This window comes from Crocuta crocuta, unplaced genomic scaffold (genome assembly GCF_008692635.1).
Source record: "Crocuta crocuta isolate KB4526 unplaced genomic scaffold, BGI_CrCroc_1.0 scaffold3, whole genome shotgun sequence".
NCBI lineage: Eukaryota > Metazoa > Chordata > Mammalia > Carnivora > Hyaenidae > Crocuta > Crocuta crocuta.
Window position 1 is genome coordinate 17708486 of NW_027529934.1, and position 23540 is coordinate 17732025.

Genomic DNA, 23540 nt, shown 5'->3' on the forward strand with positions numbered 1-23540 from the left:
TCACCAAGTTTATGAATAAACCACTATTACATTCACTAGTTACTTACTGAAAACATTGAATGGCAAGAAGACATGAAAATCTGTGAGAAAATATTTGTTTGGCACTGACAGCAAAGAGTAAAAATAATACTTTTGATAAAGTCTAGTTAAACTGTTACTTCTCTTTTTCCAGCAAGAAGAAAAAGTTATTAATGATCTACCATGAGAGTAAATCTAGCACTGAAGTCTATCCTTGACCAAACAACCATGTTAAGAAAATAAAGCTTTTAAGTTATCTGTTTTAAATAAAAGTTTATAGTAGATCTGGATTTTAAGTCCCACACTATTATAGTAATGAGCTTACTTTTGGTTTCTTCTAATGAATGGAGATGCAATTTGAAGAATGAATAAAACTGAAAACAATAAGAGTGAATAAGCAAAGTTAACTAGAGTCGTTCTACCAGGAGTGAATTGTGAACCTAATGTTGAAAGACAAGTTTTCAAATTATTTTTATGCAAATAACACTGTATGAATTAAGCTAGGTCTAATGAAACAGAAAGAAATTAAATATAGACTTAAGTTAGAAAACAATTTAAATAAGTCACATGTGTTAAGGCCTCCAAAATGGTGACACCTTTTTGCATCTGCACAGAACTAGTGCACAAACTACTGCATTCTACTCCATGAACAAGGGGATTTCATTATGGCATAAATCAGGTTCATTTGAAAGGCAGGTTTAAAACTGGAAGGGATTCCAAATCTTTCCCTATTAAGGACATTCTTCAGATATTTGCAACTACCATCAGATGTGAAACCCAAGCTATGATTAAAGCAGGACTTTATGCATATGCATCAAATACTATACTATAATAGAGACTAGACAATACACCTTATTTTCATGCACATATGGAATAGTTGGAAAAACTGATCATATATTATAGGACTAAAAAAGTATATTTCAGGGGCGCCTGGGTGGCTCAGTCGGTTAAGCGTCCAACTTCGGCTCATGTCATGATCTCACAGTTCATAGGTTCAAGCCCCGCGTCAGGCTCTGTGCTGATGGCTAGTTCAGAGCCTGGAGCCTGCTTCAGGTTCTGTGTCTCCCTCTCTCTCTGACCCTTCCCTGCTCAGGCTCGCTCGCTCTCTCTCTCTCTCTCTCTCTCTCTCTCTCAGAAATAAATAAAGCATTAAAAAAAATTTTAAGTATATTTCATGAAGTAGAAATACTACAAACAACACTGACTGCCATGCACTAAAATTAGAAATTAAAAATGAAATTAAAAAATACAAAAATACCCTGACACTCCCAAATTTAAAATTTTCTATTAATAGTTCTTGGTAAAGAGAAATGTAAACAGAATTACTGTAAAACAGCAAATCAAGAAGTAAAGATAAGAATCTATTAAATATATTTAAAACAGTGATCAGAGGAAACTATGGCTTTAAACACTTATAGTAGCTAATGTAATAGAATGAAAATGAATCAAATTCTCAATTCAAATAGCTAGAAAAAGAATACAGCAAGCCAAAAGAGAATACAAGGAAGGAATTAACAACGGTAAAACCAAAATGCATCGAAATAGAGACAAAAATTGTAGCTCTAATTAGTAAGTCAAAATATTGACTCTTTGGAAGAACATGAACAAGACATACCACTAGCTACCTTTTTCAAGGAAAGAAACATTAAAAGTACACATATACAAAATCTCAAGGGGTAAAGAACCACTGATGCAGAAATTCAAAACTTAAAAGAAATTTGTATACCTCTAATATAAATAAATTTGAAAACCTAGATAAAATTGATAATTTTATAGGGAAATATAGTCTACCAATACTGATCCTAGTGGAAAGAAGAAATTTCACGGAATGGAGAAAATGATCAATAAAGTACTTCACAAAAAAGCCCTACATCTAGACAGTTTCACAGAGAAATTCTACCAGACTTCCAGAGAGGACATAGTCCCAATGTTGTACAACATGTTTCAAAACATGAAAGAAAACTTCTAACTCATTTTTATGATGTATAACATGTATATCTAACCCAATAAAGACAGCAGAAGGGGTGCCTGGGTAGCTCAGACCGTTAAGTGTCCAACATCACCTCAGGTCATGATCTTGCAGTCTGTGAGTTCGAGTTCTGTGCTGACAGCTCACAGCCTAGAGCCTGCTTCAGATTGTGTCTCCCCCTCTCGCTGCCCCTCCCCCCCTTGCACTCTGTCTCTCTCTTTCTCTCAAAAATAAATAAATATTAAAAAAATAAAAATTGCGTATGGTGGCTCAATTAGTTAAGTGTCTGCCTTCAGCTCAGGTCATGACCTCACAGTATGTAAGTTCCAGCCCCACATCAGACTCTCTGCTGTCAGCACAGAGCCTGCTTCAGATCTTCTGTTTCCCTCTATCTCTGCCTCTCTCTCTTTCCCTCTCCCTCTCTCTCAAAAATAAATAAAATTTTAAAAATTTAAAAAATAAAGAAAAAATAAAACTAGCACAACTTCTCATTAAAAAGATGGCACAAGAAAATTAAAGACTAGTATCACTACTAATATCAACTTAAAGACATGACCTAAAATATTAGTGAATAGATTCCAACACTACATTAACAATACACCATGACCAAAATGTGTGTACCAAAAATGCAAAGATGCTTTAATTTTGGAACTTCATTTAGAATTCATAATAATACGTTTAAGGAGAAAATTCATATGATTATCTCCATAAATAGACAAAACCTTTGACAAAATTCAATACCATTCCTTAGAAAAACATCCAAGACAATAGGAAGTACATGAGTACTTCCTTCATATGATAAAATATTCACGCTTTAATGCTAAAATCAGTATATTCATTAATGGGAAAACACCAAAGTCATCCCTACTAATACCAGAAACAAAGTATGTCCAATATTTCTATTACCATTTAACATTTTACTAGAATTATTAAGCCAAGCAACTAGAGGGAGGGAAAACATTAACAATTGGAGAAAAAGAAAACTATCAATATGCAGATGACATAATAGGATGTTCAGCTAACTCTGAAGAATCAATGTAAAAGTAACTCAAAGAATAAAAAATTCAGTAAGGTAGCTTTCATATATATTAATGGTAGTTGGCTAGAAGCTATAGTGAAGGGAAAAAAAAACTTTACAATAGCAACAAAAAATACACTTAGGAATAACTTAAGATGTAGAAAACTTAAATGAAGAAAACGATAAAAACATTCCTGAGATATTAAAAAAAAACAGAACTGAAGAAACAAAAAGGTACCTCTCATTTCTGAATAGAACTCAACATCATAAAAATAATTATTCTTCTTACGTTAACTTATAAATTACTGTGATCCCAATAAATACACCAAGTTTTTTTTTTCTTAGAGCTGGAAAAGGTGATACTAAGCTCATTTCAAAAAATAAACATGCAAGAAAGTTAGGAAAACACTGAAAGAGAGTTATATGGCAGGGGTATTAGCCCTACTATGTATTAAAATATACTACAAAGCCTCAGTAATTAAAACATTCTAAGAAACAGCATGGCACCGCTAAATGGCCTACAATAGAAGGTCTAGAACCAAGCACACACAGAAATTCAGTATATAATAAAGATGTTATCTCAAATCATTGGGGCAAAAAGAGATTTTTAAATAAATGGTATTAGGACTAAACATTTAGAAAAAGATAACAGAAAGTCCATATTTCACACCCTACACAAGATAAACTCAGAGAGACCATACACACACTAGGAAAAATATGGGTGAATTCCTTTGTAACCTGAGTGTAGGAAAAGACTTTCAAATTTTGCTTCAAAACCCAGATGCAATATAGTAAAAGATTTATGCATTTGGCAATATTAATAAAAAAGTTTCCATGACCAAAAATTACCATAAGCAGAGTTGAAAGGCAAAGGTAAACTAGGAAAAAAGAGTCTGTAACATGTAGCACAGATAGAAGGCTATCACTGTTAACAGAATTTTAAAAGATTGAGTAGAAAAAAGATTTTTAAAAATCTAACAGAAAAATGGGCAAAAGGTATTAATAAACAATTCATAAAAATTATATTAAAAAGCCCTCTTAAACATATGAAAGATATTCAACTTTACTTATTTTAAAGGAAATAAAAATTGAAACACTCTGAGATTCCACTTCTCATCTATTAGATTGGCAAAAATTCAAAAGGCTGACAATATATTCTGTTAGTGAGACTATGAGGAAATATGCACCCTCATATTATTATGGCATATTTTATGGTCTGAATGGTTCCATCCCCATAGAGGGGAATGTGGCGATATTTAACAAAATTCACCTGCAGTCAACCTTCGGCCCTGCAGTCGATTTCTAGGAATTTATCCTAAAGATAAACCTCCAAAAACAGTGAAATATTCATACACAAGTCTATTCATTGCAGCATTGTCTATAGTGGCAAAACACTGAATCCTATACAAATGCTCAAACAGGAAAGTGAGCAAATCTGCGGTGCACACTAGGAGGACAAGGCAGCTATGGAGACAGAACAAGGAAGATCTCTGTGAATTGATACGGAATGAATTCCAGAAGTAAGTAGAAGGCAAAGGCAACAAGGAATATACAGAATGCTACCTTTTGTGTAGGAAAGAAATGGAAATTAAAAAAACATGCATATGTCTGCTTAATTTTGCAAAAATAAGCACAGGAAGGATAAACCAGACTATCAAGCATCAAAATAATAAATGGTAACAAAGGACTATCATCCATTAACTAGAATAGGAGTCTACTGAGTCCAAAATGCTAATCAATCATTTGGAATAAGGAAAATTCTTTCTTATAGCAGAATGTTGATAAAAAAAAAAAGGGAGTGGTTTTTTTCAAATCACCATTTTACAACCATCATAGTAATAACTGATTTGGGAAGAAATTATCAATGTAGAATATCTACATGGATTTGAAGTATCTCTCTGTAAAAGTTCTTACTAGCTACAAAAGGAAAAAGAAAACTTAATAGGAAAGAAATTCAGGAGACTCCACTTAGCCAAGTGATTGAAGCTAACATAATCAGTAATGGGACAAATAGATACCATGTACTTCCTGTGATGCGCTGAGAATGACAAAGTATCATTTATGTAGTATTCCTGTCAATACTGAATCTATCCATGAGGAAACATCAGATAAACTCAGAATGAGGGACATTCTACAACATTAACTGGCTACACTCTTAAAGGTGGAAAACTACCCCAGATCAGCAGGAGCTCAGAAGACATGACAACTAAATGAAATCATCTACTCTAAAAATTGGAATGGAAAAAAATATTGTTATAAAGAACAATAATGGGACAGTTGGTGAAACTGACTAAGCCATCTAGGCAGTTTTTTTAACGATTTTATTTTTAAGTAATCTCTACACCCACCTGAGGCTCGAATTCACAACCCTGATATCAGGAGTCGCAAGACTGAGCCAGCCAGGTGCTCCCCTCCTTTGTCTTTGACTTCTGTCTTGTTACTGTTTTTTTGTTTTACCATGTAAAAATTTTTTATTTTTATGTAGTCAAATCTATCAATATTTTCTTCTATGCCTTCTGGATTAGTCAATTAGAAAGGTCTTTCTCACTGCAAGATTAAAAAGGAATTGCTCTACGTCATCTTCCAATATTTTCATTGTTTCATTTTGTATGTAGTAAATCTTTGATCCATAGGAGGCTATCCTGGTAGAGAAAAGAGTGATTGATATTAAAATGTAAAAGGGACCATGTCTTTGCTTAAAGCCCTTTAATTGTTTTCTATTGCTCTTGAGATTACATTTCAAATTCTCCACATGGTCTATTAACTCCAGTGTGATCAGGCTCTGGTCCTGCTGTAAAATCGTTATGTAATGTCCTAATGTCCTCCCTTTTGTGCTCTGGGTCTCACTAGGTTTCTTTCAGTCTCTCAACCTAGTTATGCTTTTTATGTCTCAGAATTTGGCTTGATCTGTTCCAGAACCAAAGTTAAACCTCTCTGTAAAATACTGTTAAATCAGAGTTTGACAGTATAGGCTTCTTTGTAGCACCTATTATTATTAATTATTTATGTAACTATGCATCAATGGCTATCCTCTCTGCTATATTATAACCTCCATGAGAACAGGCATTCTGGGCATCTTGTTCACTACTTGTTCACTACTACATCTTGTTCAGCCAAGCACAGTGGCTGAACATAGCAGCTTTACAAATATTTATTAAATAAATGAAAAATAACAGATTTAATGAAATATTCTTTTGATACACATCTAACTTCATTTTTTCTGATTGTTAGTTCTCTAAATAACTGCTAATTTATAATTTATTCTGCTGAATAATCCATACAATCAGAAAGGAAATGAGTGATGCAAATGAGGGATATTAGGTATCTCATCAGACACAGATTTCCAATGAATTAATAAACTCTATTCTGACTTATAACTAGTTTATGAATATGGCTAGGGAGAATCAAATCCCTAAACTTTAACTTTTGTTGACAGAACATAAAATTGGCCTGTAAATAAAAATCAGGCTGAGAATTGATAATAACTTATTTCTTTGATATTAAAAGTTAGAATCGGCAGTAAATACCCAAACAGGTGCATGTTAGTTAGCAGAACGTGAACTCTGACAAATACATTATGAACACATTCAAACCACCATGTATAACTCACCTCTTGAAAGTTATGTTGAGTGAACTTGTCTGCTATCCTTAGCAACTCACGACATGAATGTGTGTCAGCAAAAGCCCGAATGCCCAGGCAATTAGAAGGATCTAATTGTCTTTTTAAGAATTCACAGCAGGCTTCCTGGATTTCTGCCAGCTGGAGGAGACAAGCCGCTGGCAGAAGGGTCTGAACATTGCCCTCTTCCACAGTTATCTGGGAGGTGTACGCAAAGTCAATCAGTAGCTCCATAGCCCTCTCATCTATGTCTCGGATCACTACTTCTGTCTGACGGCTCTCTGCCAATTCTCCTGTAAACATAGCTCGGAAGTAGGGACTACAGGCTGACAAAATGACTCGATGGGCATATATCTTCTTAGCGCCCACAACTAGCACCACATCGCATAGCTCCCGGTGCTTTCTCAGAAGGTTTATCACTTCCAAGGTCTGTCGAGGGTGCTTGTCTGAGATATAGGGCATGCGGGCAGGTTGGGGAACCCCTTCTGGCAGTTTATTGGGGTCTCCAAGGGTGCAGCGGCTTGTTACATCCATTCCAGTCTCTCCTGGTCGAATGTTGGTACACCTACAGGAATGGGGGAAGGAGGGGAGAAGAGATGATGGCAACATTATTAGAAACTCTCACTCTCACCATAAAGTGTTCAAAAGCCAAGAGATAAGGAAACCTGCAGGTAATCAAAAGGGAAAACTAAGCTCCCAGAGGGATTCCTTTCTAAGAACACTGGAACTCATAAACTGCCTGAAAGTCTTCCGAAGAACAAACAGTATTAATGCCAAATCAGAGCACTTTCACTATTCACTCCCATAAAATAAAAGACAATTCCTTTTCCATCTCGGAAGTACTCAGACTAGACTGTCTTGGGCCACATCTTTTACAAACTACCTGCAATACATTAATAAAAATTTATGAAAAACATTTGTAAATTATTCTCTCTCTGCACAAAACAGACCTATGGACTTAAATTTAATCTGGTTTAACCAAAATGTTGGTATTTCTTCTTTTTCTAGAACTCAGAAATGTTTATATCTCATTATAATGGAAAATATTTTAGATTTCTCTCAGGTTCAGCACAAAGCTATAAAATATAGCTCATGTTGCATGAAAAGAACAGAAAAAGGAGGCCAGGTACAGCCCCTCTGGAAAACAGTGTGGAGGTTNGCCAGGGCCCCTAAAATTAACTTTACATGTAGTTATATATTATACTCTGTATAATATTCCATATATATATATTCCCTGTATTTCCTTTATTCTAACATGCATAGTTTTCAAAGTTTATACAGGCAATCACAATGGTTCCAAGTAAAAAACAAACTAAACTAAAAAAAAAAAATCCTAAGCACAGGTTACAAAAACTAGTGTTAACGGAATGCTACAGATAATTGCCGATGGCCAGACATTCTTTCGTCTGTGAATGAGAGGAAAGCTTATGGATAAATACATGCTAGACTGTCAGTTAATAAAAGCTTCACAAACATTTAATGCAATATTTATACTACTAAGAAGTTATTAAATGAATCATGTGCCTTATAAGTGAGGAAATATAGTAAATAACTATGTAGTGAGTCACATTAGTTTGTTCCTAAAAAGGGAAAGAGTCAAACCAAATATTTTAGAAGCCATTCACAGGGAGACATGAGTTAAAATTCTCTCCTTTGTGTAAGTTCAACCATAGATGCCTCAAAAATATTTTAAAATATCTTAAATTAAGATTTCTTTTATTTTTCCCCTCAAGCCTAACAGCTCTGACAGCTGGTTACTAAGTCCACTCTGTACTAGCAGCATAAAGTTTCATACACTGTAGAATAGATGGGCCTGGGTTGAAATGCTAGCACTGACGATTACTGGGAAAGTTGCTTATCTTCTCTAATCCTCAGCCTCTTTAGCTGTAAAATGGATAAGTATCTATTCCATATTGGCAAAGATTAAACGAGATAATGCACATAAAAGCTTCCAGTTCAGGGCTTGCTACATTTTAAATTGAAGTTATTGTAGTTATAGAACTATTACTTTCCTTTCAGATGAGGTCGCTATGCTTATGCATATTAGAAATCAAGTCTGAGTTGATATGCTTCAATTAATATTTAAATAAATTTTAAATTAATAACCCAGCAAGTCTGGATTGAAGTTTATCTTTACTTAGAAATCTTTTCTTCACAGTTTATGAACATTCAAGTGGGAAAGAAGATGGCAGGTAAAATTGTATAAAGATTTTGTTTGACTAATTTGGAGATAGAGATATTAAATCTGACAATAAGCCTCATCTGCTTAAAAGTACTATATATTTCTAACTGTTCCCAACATATCAGTCAGAATCAAGGAAGGTTTACTGTGGTTACAAAAGAAATATATACGCCCATAAATAAACATTCCCCACTTTACAAATGAATAGTTTTCTCAACATTTAATTTTATTGTAACTATTTGGAGGCTTGTATTTTTCTATAGTAAGAGTGCTGTAAATGGGGGCTAGGTTTAGTTGTAAAATCAAGTTAGTATGTCACAAGCAGCATAAAAAAATGGAATGTAAGAAAAAATATTGGCATACATTCCCTTTAGTTCACTGTTTCAAGTATGTGTTGTATATACACACAAATTCATATATATCTGTATAACTGGTCCCTTTGTAAGCTGTAATAGCAATAAATTTAAAAGCCACTGACATAGAGTTCTGACCTGAATTTTGAAGTCTGAAGACACAAAGGCCAAGAGGTACAAGGAGAAGGAAAACAGCATCTCTCATTTTGGGACTGATTCAGAGTTTATTGTGGCTATTGTTTTTGGTGGCTTTTGGGTGGCGTGATGGCTGGAGCTCAGGAAGCTACTCTTACACACAGACTTTGGAAGTCTAGAAGTTGGGCATTTCCTGTATATTTAAGTAGGTGTTAACCTAAATGTGCTAAAGGACACACTCTTGGGGTGCCTGGGTTGGCTCAGTCGGTTGAGCGTCCGACTTCGGCTCAGGTCATGATCTCACAGTTCGTGGGTTCGAGCCCTGCGTCAGGCTCTGTACTGACAGCTAGCTCAGAGCCTGGAGCATGCTTTAAATTCTGTGTTTCCCTCTCTCTCTGACCCTCCCCTGCTCACACTGTCTCTCTCTTTCTCAGAAATAAATAAAACATTGTAAAAATGTTTAAAGGACACACTCTTGAGAGGCTGTAATAATTACTTTCCTTTAAAAAGGGATCTGGAAAAAACAAAGGTGACAGCTCTGTAAATTTCTCAAGTTTGATATAAATAACATCATAAGATCAGGGTATATATGTGTTAATAAATTTTACATGTTAATGTTCTCCAGAAATCTTTAAATATGAAAACCAACCTTGCTTGCTTGGCATAATTTGTAACCTAGCTTGAAGAATGGAGATTGAGATTTGAAACAGAATCATCATCAGATCATCTAGCATAATATCCTCCTTTAACAGATGGAGAAACTGATTTGGTTAGGTGACTTGTTCTAAATCAGGAAGCTTTCTTTCAGCAGCAGAGCAGGTCTCCTGATGCTTTTGGATAAACTACAAGTGTCTCCTAGAGCACTGTAAATATTTAATAATGGTGATTGATATGAATGCTAGGTTGGGGAAAGAACAGAGTTGTAGAATTATTTAACAATTCAAAATAAGATTTTCAGGTTTTTTTCCTTACGGATATCAAAATTTCTATACAACACTTTTTTAAAGCACAGAAAGCTACAGTAAATGCAGATTATTTTGGTCTAGTCATCATGAAGAACTTCACAGTGGACTATGAGAAGAAGAGTCAAGTAACTTGGTAGAAGGACAACAAAATGAATGTCAGGCTTATGGAAAATCACATAACAAAATTGAACCTAAGTCTTTTCTTTTCCAGCTAAAAAAACACTGGAATGGTCTAAACATTTTCAGAATTATTTCTAAACATTTCTAAAATAGTCAAATGTTCATTACCTTTTAAAAAGCTATTCCATATAATACATAAGAGAAGCAAGTTTATACGTTATGTTCACATTTCATATGTAGAAATTGAGGTATTAACTTCCTAGGTAAATGCCAACAAACTTAAATTGACAAATAATTGTAATGAAGATACTCAGATTTTCATAATTATCACACTGTATCTACCAACATAAAGAAAATCTATGCTCTTCTAAGTTGGTAATTATTCTTTTAACAAATATTTACTAATTGCATATAATTTACAAAGCATTTTGTTTGAACTGAGAAAAAAATCAAAGGAATATAAAGAGGTAATCAGGGAATCTATCTAGAAGAGGGGATACATGAATAACCAGAGAAAGGGCAATCAGGATACAAACTGGTCAGAAAGGCAAAAATCAGTAAAGTATTTGTGTATACTGGAAAGATCTTAGATCTGATTAGCATAAGCTACAAGGTCACATCAAGGGTATTTTTGTTGTGAAGTAGGAATATTACACTGGGTTATTCTAGAACTTAGGTGAAATATCCTTTACCTGTGGCCCAGATCATTATATTTCTGTCTCTGATTCTATACTCACTAAACAGTTGTCTCATGAATAATTCTTCCAGAGATATCATGTTATTTAAAAGGGGGTAGGTGACTCCAACATTATCACTGAGTTTTTGGTCAGCCTCACGGGAGTCTCACAGACTTAATCATCTATATTGAGATAGTCTAACATCTGGCCTGCAGGGGACAGTATCAGTTTACTACCCCTAAAGTTGTAGAGCTGACAAGAACTACTGTATAATAAAACACCTGTGTTGAAAGAGTCCCCTGGGAAGGAGAGGCTAGATAAGGACATTTTTGGGAAGAAGAAACTACACTTACATTACAAAGGCACAACCTGAAAACAAAGAACATAGTTTTTCCTTTCTCCAACAGCAACCTGTTTTTCCAAAGTACTTATAAATTCAATCTTTCTATGCTTGGCCTTAGCCCACGAGTGATTCTGTATTCTAGAACACAAACTGTTCATAATTCCCGACATCTGGTAGAAACAGCACCATTTATGCTTGACAATTTACAGACTGAAAAAAGCTGAGCAGTTAAAGGATCATTTTTACCACCCACATAAACAATCAAGGAAGCTTTTAACCACAATGCTTAATGATGCCCTGTACACAGTAGATGCTGAAAGAATAAATCACATGGTTAACAGTGGCACAATCAAGCTTCTTTTAAAAAGAACCAACATTAAAGACAAGATAAATTCAAAAAATTCCTCTTTTAATATTGACATTGCATATTGAAATGAAAACATTTTTGTTATAACCATAATTATGTACATAGAGATAATACTGTTGAACTATAAACAATATTTTATTTCACCTACGTACAATATGGAAACCAATTTCTACATATCTGCCTTTTCATTTAAAAGTATACCAAAGCAAAAATACTGTGCTGTTTTTATTGTATTAGTACAGATTCAGACTTTTATTTTTTATTTTTTTTTTAATGTTTATTTATTTTTGAGAGACAGAGCACAAGCAGGGGAGAGGCAGAGAGAGAGGGAGACACAGAATTAGAAGCAGGTTCTAGGCTCTGAGCTGTCAGCACAGAGCCCAATGCAGGGCTTGAAGCACAGACTGTGAGATCATGACCTGAGCCGAAGTCAGACGTTTAACCGACTGAGCCACCCAGGCGTCCCCAGATTCTGACTTTTAATAATGGGTAATTTCTATGAGCAGTGGGTGTTGTATGTAAGGGATGAACCACGGGAATCTACCCCCAAAACCAAGAGCACACTGTACACATTATATGTTCGCCAACTTGATAATAAATTATATTTTAAAAATGGGTAATTTCCATACTTTTATCAGTGGTCTGGTTTGCAAACTTGCTAAGAATTCCCTTAAATGTGGTCATTCTCTAAAGGTCTGTCCTCTCTGCTCCCTATACACATTCTTAGAGGCGCTCATCTAATCTCATGGTTCCCATCATCCATATGTGAATGGCTAAAAGAGCCTATTTCCTGCCTGAATAAATTCTGAATTTGGATCCATATGAATGTCTGGTATCACACAAATGAAAATATCTCAACGATATATTTAAACTGATTGCTTGATTCTCTTCCCTCCCCCATGTTTCTCTTCTAGCCTTCCCCAGATTTAAAAAAAAAAAAAAAGCAATTTCAATCTTCCAGTTCCTCAGGCCAAAAATCTTGGAGCCTCTTCCCCTCAAACTCAATCCATCAGCAAATCCTTCATCCTAGCTCCAAATAATACCTAGACTTCAACCACTTCTCTACATCTTCTCCAGCCCCACCCTAATTCAGGTTATTCTCACTCTTTTTTAAAAATATTTTAATAGTCTCATAAAGTCTTCTTGCTTTCACGTTTGCCAATTTATATTCTCTTCTCTTAACAACCTAAGTGATCCCTTAGAAGAGTCAGATTATACCACTCCTCTGCTCAAATTGCTTTAAACATTCATAGTCAAAAACAAAGCATATAAGGTTTACCAGCTTCTACATGATTCTTCCCCTGGCTCACTCTCTGAATTCATCTACTGCTTTCCTCTTGCCCACTGTTCTCTGGTCACACAGACTTCCTTGATATTTTCTGGGACATGCTAAGACTTCTCTGTTTCAGAGCATTATTTCTTCTTCCTGAAAGTTTCTTCTCCCAAATACTTATGGAGCTCACTCAGTCATTTCTTTCATATCTCTGCTCAAATGTCAACTTATCACACCCCTGTAGGGGTCAAGGCAGGCCAGCTCAAGATGAGTCACTTGGCATGAGCATTATTTTGAGTTAAAAGGAATCCTGGGTCATCTGGGGGCTCAGTAAGTTAAGCACCCAACTGTTGGTTTCGGCTCAGGTCATGATCTCAGTTCGTGAGTTCAAGCCCCACATCAAGGCACTGCACATGGAGCCTACTTGGGATTGATTCTGTCTCCCTCTCTCTGCCCCTCCCCTGTTCTCTCTTTCAGAAGCAAATAAGCTTAAAAAACATATAAAAAAGTAAATAAAAGCAATCTAAACCCAGTAATTTCAGAAAAAGCTCTTCACCTTTCCTTCAACTGTTGGCTTTACCAGGAAGAGAGCTATTATCAGAAATTTCTCTTTATCTAAGAAGCTAATCTGCATAATAGGGTACCTTTGTTTTCCAAACATCTTTCCCTTCTGCTAATGGTCTTTCTCCCCCTTTGTATCCTCAGTCCAATACTCCCTGCCTTAGCTCATATAAGCATCATGTTGTCTGACTGTCTTTGGAATTTCTGTGTCTCTGTGGGTTCCCTCTACAAACTACTGAATTTGATTTCCTCATTGTCTCATTGTTAATTTGATTCTAAGTCCAGCCTGAAGGACCTCAGAGCAAAAAGGAAATTCCTCCTTCCAACACCACCTTATATGAAATTGCATCTATTTCTACCACTCTATACCCTTTAATTTTTCTTCATAAATATATTACCTCCTGACATAACATACTGGCTTTATCACCTAAGTAGAATATAGTACAATGAGAACAACGGCCTTCTTTCCTTTTGCTCACTGCGATATCCCAATACCTAGGTCTAGTGTCTATTAAATTGTTGCTAAATGAATTCAACTTTTCTTTCTGCCAAAATAAACTATACCCTCTGAACTCTTGTCTGACTTTCTCGAAACCAGATATGGAGCCAGGCAAACTTGTAGCCAGGTTCAAACCTTACCTCCGTCACTTATTAGGTATAATCTTGGGCAAATTGCTTAACTTCCTGATCCTCAAGTTCACTATTTGTAACAAAGAGTGACAATGTTGGTATTTGTCTGAATGTAGGTCCTCTGACTTCAAATCCATGCCAACCTATCTTAAGCAACTGGATTGAGTGCTTGAAACAGAAATGACTCTGGTAATCTGATTAATGGGGTTGTCATTCTTAGATGGGAGAAAAAAGCAAGCATATTGCCACATGGCTGGACCAGGCTGCCCTTTTGGAAGAATGAGATGGAATGACAACAGGAATTACTGGTAGGCTGAGACATTAAATAATTTTAAATGTTCTGAGAGGCTGTATTTAATTCTAGCAATTTAGTTCTAGAAGCTATATTTAATGCTATACACTAAGTTATTTCTCCTACAGTTCTGCTATATGTTTCTGTAAATTTGTACTTTTAAACTTCGAAGTGCACATCCTCCATTACTCTCATTACAACCAGGATTCTACTGGCAGAAAAGTGAGTTTTTTGGTACATTTTTTCTGGGAACCTTTTGAAGGGAAGTTATAATAAGGGTCCTAGAAATAGCATGTGTTCACACCTTGTCACATCATATTCTCAACTTCTTTGTTTGGAGTCTGATGAAATAAATACTCTAAGGACTTGGGGGGTGGGATGGTAAACTGAGGTGTGAATTGCTCCCCAGGACAGAACCCTAAGAAGTTTTAATTAAACATCGAGACAGCAAGCTTTACTGTCCAAGTAAAAAATCATCTAGAAAAACTAGAAGATCTAAATTATTTGCTTTGTCAATCTGTGGCTTTTTACTCCAATACTGAACTAATAACATTACAAATAAACACCAAAAAACTGAACTCAACATTTTTATGAACTTAATTTGCAAGATTAATCTATACGTATTTTAAGATTTAAGGAGGCAAGTGAAAGCATTATTATGGACTCTATCCACATGTAACAGAGAAGACCAAACAGAGCTTTGCCTTCTCCCAAACTCTGTCAATTCTGGGAAAGAATCAGTCTTTCTAAAACCAAAGTGTATAAAATCTGCTAATAACTTCAGCAAATTTTTTATTCCTTTAGCACTGATAAAAAACATAACTTAAAAATAAATTCTATTAATATCATATTTTACCATCAACTCTCTCAAACTTTAACATAACCTTGATTTTGTTCCTTTACTAGCCATGTGCTTCAGAAGAAGATGACCAGGTTTTTGAAGATGAATCCTGACTTCTCTCAAATCAATTAGCTGATGGCATTCTCTTACCTAAGCTGGTCATCAAACTATAGGAACAGAATTATATTCCATGATTTAGGGAGTTTCTTCTTAACAAGGAAGAATGTAGCATTCTACACTGGTAGGTGGTAGTCTGATGGGGGATCAATTTTAGGTTAGGATGAAACTGATGCTGCACAAGTTACGCTGGAGAGACACGGAGAACTTGGGTCCAAGAGGATATTACCAAGCCACTGCACTAACCAATCTTGGAGCCCACCCTACCTCTGGCCTTCTTGTTATGTAAACAAAAGACTTGTTATGTAAATAAATGTTGACTGTGTTAGTCTGGGCCAGGACTTTCACCCCAAAACATTCTGATACCAAAAACATGGTAGTTGAAATGTGAAACAGTAAAATCAGCCACACATTCTAAATTTACTAACCAACTTGAATTTAGAAATTTACTCTTGCTTTGACTAGTCAACCACTCTTTTTTTAAAATATTTTTTTAAATGTTTATTTATTTTGACTTCAGAGACACAGCATAAGTGTGAGAGGGGCAGAGAGAGAGGGGGAGAGAGTGAATCTGAAGCAGAACTTCATGGGGCTTGATCTCAAAAACTGGGAGACCATGACCTGAGCTGAAATCAAGAGTCAGACACTTAACCACCCAGGCCACCCCCAACTACTCTTGTATACAGAGGGTTTTCCTCCATTATTGTCACATTTTCTAAACACGGTATTGATAGATTTAAGATTATATCTGAATATGTGGCTTTTCTTTCAAATGAAATGAAAATTAGAGAAGACAAGATACTGTTCTTTACTGAATGCTCAATTCCCACTAGGCTGTTATATTAACTTTTCAAATATTGGGTTTCTCTGACACCAGATATATGAAGGTACTTACTAAAAATGCAGGTTCCTGAGGTGCTAGAGAATCAGAATCTCTGGTGGTATGACTCTAGGATCTGTATTTAGCAAGCAGGTAATTTTAATACACATTAAAGTTTGACTAAAAAACTGACTTAATAAAATCTGACTAATAAAGTAAAATCTTTTTCGGTGGAAATCAGTTTTTACAGAAAGAATACATTGACCTAAGTTGAAGGGAAATAACAGAGTGGAGAAAGCAATAATTCAAAATGCAGCTATAAATATAGGAAAAAGAAAAGTAAAACCATCATTGTCAAACATAAAAAATTAAACATGAAGGATTCATTTACTGAAATGTCAATAAATCTATACAATTCTGTAAGGCAAGCATCAGATATTATGGAATCAGTTTAAGAAACTATAATTACTACATTTGAATCTCTACATATGGTGAGAAGAAAAAAACTGCTATTAGAAATTTTCAATTACTGTTATTTTACATTCTGGGGAAAGGAACAGCATTTATTTCAGAGACAGATGGTGCTTTTGAGAAAACAAGTATTTAGGCCATTTAATTATAAAAGGCAAGGGGAGGGCCCCCTAGAATGATAAAGACCATCAGAAGGGTTTTACCTACAGGTTTTGGTTTGGTTTGGTTTGAGATTGAAATTGAAATTGCATTTGAGTATCATTAGGAGGGCTTGTACTCTTCGTTCACCACAGCCCCCACCGCTCTGTCTTACGTGAAGCCGTGCCACACATTTATATGAACTATCTAAAGACAAAAGCTTTTGTTTTTTAACCTATTCTACTAGAGATATCAGGATTGTGATAAAGAGAATAAGCTTCTCAGTAGAATAATTTGGAATTTATTTAGAATAATAATTTAGAAGAAAGGAGATTATAACAGAGGGGAAAGGTAAGGAGGACTGATAAAAATGGTGGCAGGTAAAGAAAGAGAAGATGGGTATGGAGTATTTCTAAAATGAAGCTTGTCTGTGACAAGAAGAGACACAGAATAACAACATGTCCGCTTAAAGTGGAAGAAGACTGGAAAATGATAGTATCTCATTTTGAAGAATGAGAAAGAGGGAGCAATTTAAAAAAATAATAGAGAAAGAATACATGAGGCGAGATCCTTGAAGAGGAGGAGTATACAGAACCAAAGTGCAGAGGAAAGACTCTTTGACAAAAGGTAGAAGGACTTATGTAAGAGATTAGAGGAAGGGAGTGTGGTGGCGGAGATAATGAGGAAACAGATACATTCATTTTGTGGTAAGGAGGCATCAGGAGCTTGGGATGGTCTCTATTTTTTCTGTGAAGTTGGGTGAGCAGGCCATTGCAGCCAGTGGGAAGGGTAGTGATAGGGTCAAGAGGATGAATGAAGGTGCGACACAACTGCTGCGGGGAATGAGTGAGCATTAACTAGGGGCCCACAGAATTACTGTTGGATAACACTGTTGGCTCAAATAGTAGATTTTTTAATTCTTTATTTTTTATTTATCATTCTGAGAGACAGAGGAGAGAGACAGGGAGAGACGGGGAGAGAATACCAAGGAGGCTCTGCACTGTCAGGGCGGGGCCTGATGCAGGGCTCAGTCCCATAAATTGTGAGATCATGACCTGAGCTGAAATCAAGAGTTGGATGCTTAACTGACTGAGCCACCCATGTGCCCCTGGCTCACACAGTATTAAAGATTCTGATTAGAGTAGCACAAATTCCCCATGGCTTCTTTTATCTAGCAGTAGTCAACAGTCCAAAGCAGGGAATATAAATGCTTACATTAATCAAGAGTCGGGAAATGCCACAGACAATCTAAGGGAGTTGAGTGATGGCTAGAAAATGGTTGAACACACTCAAAAAGAGAGAAAACTACAGATAGGAGTGTACAAATCCTTAAAACAGAAATAATATTGCAAAGTGCCAGCTGTGTTTACAAGGAGGGCACCCACTGGCACTATATTCCATACCTGATTCTATACCATAAAGCCAGGCTGGTAACCCCTTAATCTGAAAACAGGTCATAAATACTTTAGCCCTAAAATACCTCCTCACTGCTTACTAGATGAAACGATTGTCAGTGTTGGATGTCTTGGTCCAGCCATCAAGGCATGAAGGAGGAAGAGCATGTGAACAAGCTAGCCAACGTTTTGTCAGGACAGCAAAAGCCTTGCTAGAATACCTCGTAGCAGCTTCTGCTGACATTTCATTGGCAGCGCTGTGTTATACAGCCATCTCAAATGCAAAGAAGATAATACCAAGCATAACATTTCATTTTCTTGTTTCCACATAGTAAAGGAAAGAAATAAGAGGTGTTCAGCAAGCTACCCTACGGTGCCTGTCACACCAAGGAAAAGTCAAATCAAGCAGGTACCTTTTATACTACTATTTTTAAATAACATTTTAGATGGATTAAAATAAACAGGAAATTCTAAAGATATGAGATGGGATTTCTGTTGTTGCTTGAAGCAAGGAGAAGCTCATCTGATCTTCACCATGAGTGAAAATTATCAATAAAAACTCTAGATACAATTAAATAAAACAGGACTCACACAATCTAAAGCTTCTTAATGCATTTTAGAATCTTTACTGGCATTTTTTCTTAGGCCTCACCTTCAACACCCCTGGTACACCCTGAGGTTCTGTCCTTGGCATCCCCCTTTTCTGTTCTACCCTCATTCATGCCTACAACTTCAAGAACATTCTGTGGGCTGATGATGCACAATTGTTTTTTACATCTCTTCTGCTCTCGTGTCCCAAGCCCATCCTCCAGTTACATGCTGGCTATCTCTATTTGGCAATTTCCTAGACATAACAATCTTAAAACATATGAAAGAGAAACTATTCCTGGCTTATGGAAACCTGTTCAGGCCTCTTCCTGTATTTTTGATCCCATCATGGCAGCACCTGGTTTCACAAGCTGAAGTCCTTGGAGTCTTTAAACTGCTACCTTTTCCTTACTCTATATTCACCAAATCCTTTTGATGCTACTATTAAGCAAAGTCTTAATTCCATCCTCTTCTCTCAATCTTCACTGCCATAGATTCTACTTTTTGGGGGGTGGGGAGCACAGATGTTCCTTCTGTTTAAGGTGTCTTTAATTAACTTCCTTTAATTAACTTCCTTCTTTAAATTCTTATCTTTTAAAGTAAAGAATGCACTTTGCCCCTTCCCTGCTCACGCTTTCTCTCTCTCAAAAATAAATAAACATTAAAAAACAATTCTTTTAAATAAAAGAATAGTATCTTGGGAAACAGGCACGTTTTTGGTGAGACCAAGTTGGTATAATCTCTAAGGAAGGAAATTTGTCAATATCTACCAAAATTTAAAAACACAAATACTCTTTGGGCAATTCCTCATCTAAGAATTTATTCTATACATACATATTTGGGCAAAAACTACTGACAAGGATATTCACTACAGACTGGCTGTAACAGCAAAATATTTGAAATAGCTTAAATGTCTCTGAAAAGACATGTTAATTACATGGCACTTACAGACAATGAAATACTATGTAACTATCAAAAAGAATAAGGTGGGCCTATATGTATTTGTCACAATCTACAAGATAATGTGTGAAGTGAAAAAAGATACAGAAGAATGTGCATGATATGCTGACATTCATGTTTTTAGAAAAGGAGAGATATTGTATATGCTTATATATGCATTATGTCTACGAAAAATGAATAAGAAAATGTTTACAGTGGTTGCCTATAAAGAGGAGAACTGGGAGCTGGCATTAGCATTGGGAGACCTATTTTTCACTGACCATCTTATTGTATCTTTTAAATTTTGTATCTGTACACATAATGGCTAGTTAAATGAATTCAATGAAGCTTTACTAATAAGATGTCGATCAATTTCATAAAACTTTATAATTAAGCATTAAAATACCTTTAACAAAATCATTTTCAGCCTTTTCTTGTTCATATTTTTTGGCAGTTGGTGCACATGGAAAAAGTCTGCAGGTACTGTTTAGTCATTTAAATGATTATTCAGGAATTATATCAGGGATGCAAAGATATAGAAGACATGAGACTCAAAATTCTCTAGTAGGGAGAATAAACATGTATTCAAATAATCTTAATATAGTTACTTCTTATTCAAAGCTTCTCCAATAGCAGCTAAGTATAAAACCAACATCACTTCACAGAGAGTGCCTTTTGGGCTGTAGCAGTGAGAATGACAGCCCAACAAGGAAAGGTAAACAAAGGTCAAATTAAATCCAAGATCAATGGGTAGGCCAGGCTCTGGCCAGATGATGGTGATGAAGAAAGAACTGTAGTTTAACAATTAATGGTACTAGAATTCTCACAACATGATTTTGAATAACTGGCAGGATTATATAATAAAGCAAGAAAAAAAACCAAGTAGGTATGAGTGATTAAGTGAATATTTTATACAGAAATTACTAATAAACCAAAGACATTCCCACGCTGTGCCTTCCCTTTTTAAAAAATAATAAGCTCTTATTTTAGCAATTACATAAGATATGACATTTATGGCAGGTGAAGAAGAGAAACAATGAGGAAGAGAAGCAATCAGTGGTTTTTGCAACCATAATAAAGGATATAGTGGTGAGGCAATTAATATATGTTGTTAATTTCTTCAGGTACTCTGCAGTCAAATATTATTCCTACATGGAGTTAGATACAAATAAGATAACGACATTTGTTACATCCATATCTGGAGATCTCAAAGCATTTGAAAGCATTCATTAGTTCCCAATATCCTGGTCAAATACATTAGAAAAATAAATTGGGGCACAAAGAAGGTGAACAGTTCAAGGTCAATCAAAAAATCAGTAACAGATTTGGAAAATGATATATATTCTTGCTCCTGGTCCTGAGGCATAAGTCATAGCTCCATCATTTAATGTTTCTTCTCCTAAAATGTTTCTTCTCTTCTCTGGCTCTGCCAGAGCCAGTTCTCTTTGCTGCTAAATAACAAATGATTACATACAGTTCAATAAATGTAAAATGAGTTTAAGGAACAAAGAAAAAGAACTGGGCTGATTTTGTTTTGATAAGGATTCTAGGTCTATTTGTTAGAGAAGATTAAGAAAAAACATTACCAAATTTTAGAATTGGGAGGGCTTATGATTGTCTATATTATCTTACACTCTGTTCCATTCTTCTATGGGCTAAGTTATTATGTCCAATACCTTTTTCAGTACTTCAAGAATCTTTTCTGCAATGCAGCTATTTTAATTAACCGAACAAAGGTACTACTGATCATCAATAAAATAACCCAAACCATAATTAGGTATACAGTACACTGTATTACAAATTATTCTTCTTCTGTGGCAACAGAACCTTCTACATTCTATAGAGAACTGAAGACTAATGAACCCAGAAAGTACCATATTACACTTAATGATTATATAAATATAACCATGCAAGAAGGAAAATTTAAATGTTAACAACTACATGAAATCCATAACATTCTTTAGACATGTAAGTACTATATTGGGCTCTTATTTAAAAGGTGATTAATTCTTGATAATACTTTTATTTATTTTAGAATAAGAATCATTAGTTCTAAGCAGAATTTGGTAAAATCTGAAAACCCTTTAAAAAAATTAAATGAAGTCCTGAATTATTATTATGCGTTAAATTTCAATCAGTGAAACTGAAAGTTTTCTTCCTAAAAGCCTACCTGCGCATTGGCTTTCCTTCCATGCACCATGAAAAGTACCCTTCACCACTCTCTAAAGCCGAACCTAAGACAACAGAAAAGCAGTAATTAATTAAAAAAAAAAAAAAAAACAACTATTTCTGATCTTTCCAGTTACAATCCCTATATAATCATTCGGTGATACAAAAATGTGTATCATATTATACCACGGGCTTTTTTAGTCTGCACAATCATAACCTCAATGCCTTTTTTTTTTTAAAGTTTTATTTATTTCTAGGAGAGAGAGAGAGACAGCGTGAGCAGGGGAGGGTCAGAGAGAGAGGGACTCACAGACTCTGAAACAGGCTCCAGTCAATGAGCTGGCAGTCACCACAGAGCCCGACGCGGGGCTCGAACCCACGAACCGCGAGATCATGACCTAAGCGAAAGTCGGACGCTTAACCGACTAAGCCACCCAGGCGCCCCTATAACCGCAATGCCTTTAAGATGACTATCCTCAGTCTGGATATAGACATGAAGGCTAAAACGATTACAAGGGAAAGTGAGGGAAAGTGCGCTATACAGTCCTGACTGCTAGGTTAGTCTTGCCTCTCTTCAAAAAGTGCTTGAAGACATTTAACTTTTGACCTCACCATCACGTATGCCTACAGAACATATTTACCAGATACCCACAGAAGTACTAACAGGATAGACTAGGTAGGGAACGCGCGGGTTTAACAATAGATCTGAGGCTTTAACTTGTCCCGAAGTGACAGGAGCCGGAGGCGGCATTTGCTTTTAAAAACAAACGACTTCTTTTCCGACAGCCGGGCAGCACGAACGGGGCAGAGAAGCTCTGGTTCCAGACTTAACATTCTCCTTACAAGCCCTTCCCTCCGTGCCCGAAACAATGTCCACCACCCACTTGGCAAGCTCGGTAGGTCCCGAGGGTTAAATGGGACGCACAGTATCCATTTCCTTCCCCCGAATTCCAGCTCTTGTCCCGGTAAGCTGTGCAAGGTGAGAACCCCAGCATCTCCCAGGGCTCTCGGGTACGGATGGCAGCCAGCTAGAGAGCAGTCTGGTGCCCCGCGAGGCCCAGCCCCAGCGCCCCAAAATCCCCGTTTCGGCGCCGACTGACAGGCGGCAGCCGAAGCACGGCCCCCTACCGCACCCGGCGGCTCAGCAACTTAGGACCAGATTTGCAAAGCAAGTTCTGGGCGCTGTCCACTGTCTCCTGCTCTAAGGCAGCTAACTTACCGGCTCTGTCACTTTCTTCTTCTCTGCCGCCGCCCCCTCTGCCTCCTCCGCCCGCCACCCCGCAGGATGCAGATCTTCAAACTATTTCCTCCCCACCCCTCTCTTCAATTCAGCAGCGGAAATGGTCCTGCTCCTAAAGCGTTCCCTCTGGAACTCATTTAGCTCGCCGAAAGGTTCCGGTGCGGCTCAGGAAGTAGCCGCGCCCATTGCTGGGGACTGGGATAACCTCAGACTGCCTGTCCTCTTATCCACTTCCTCCAGTCTTCAGGATGACCGCTTTGCAAGTTCACAGCTCATCTGACAGTATTTGAATACCGAAGCT

General features: G+C 36.4%; 1 protein-coding gene across 1 annotated transcript in view; it reads right to left on the reverse strand.

Moving 5' to 3' along the window:
* Positions 1–23290, reverse strand: part of KLHL20 (kelch like family member 20) — a 57233-nt gene extending 33943 nt beyond the window's left edge. Inside the window, exons 1-3 of the mRNA XM_077763351.1 lie at positions 23219–23290; positions 22001–22064; positions 6616–7189 (exon numbers count right to left, since the gene is read on the reverse strand). Of these exons, the coding sequence (XP_077619477.1) occupies positions 6616–7189; positions 22001–22023 (597 nt within the window). The 5' untranslated portion in view covers positions 22024–22064; positions 23219–23290. The remainder of the gene's footprint in view (positions 1–6615; positions 7190–22000; positions 22065–23218) is intronic.
* Between the last annotated feature and the right edge of the window lie 250 nt (positions 23291–23540).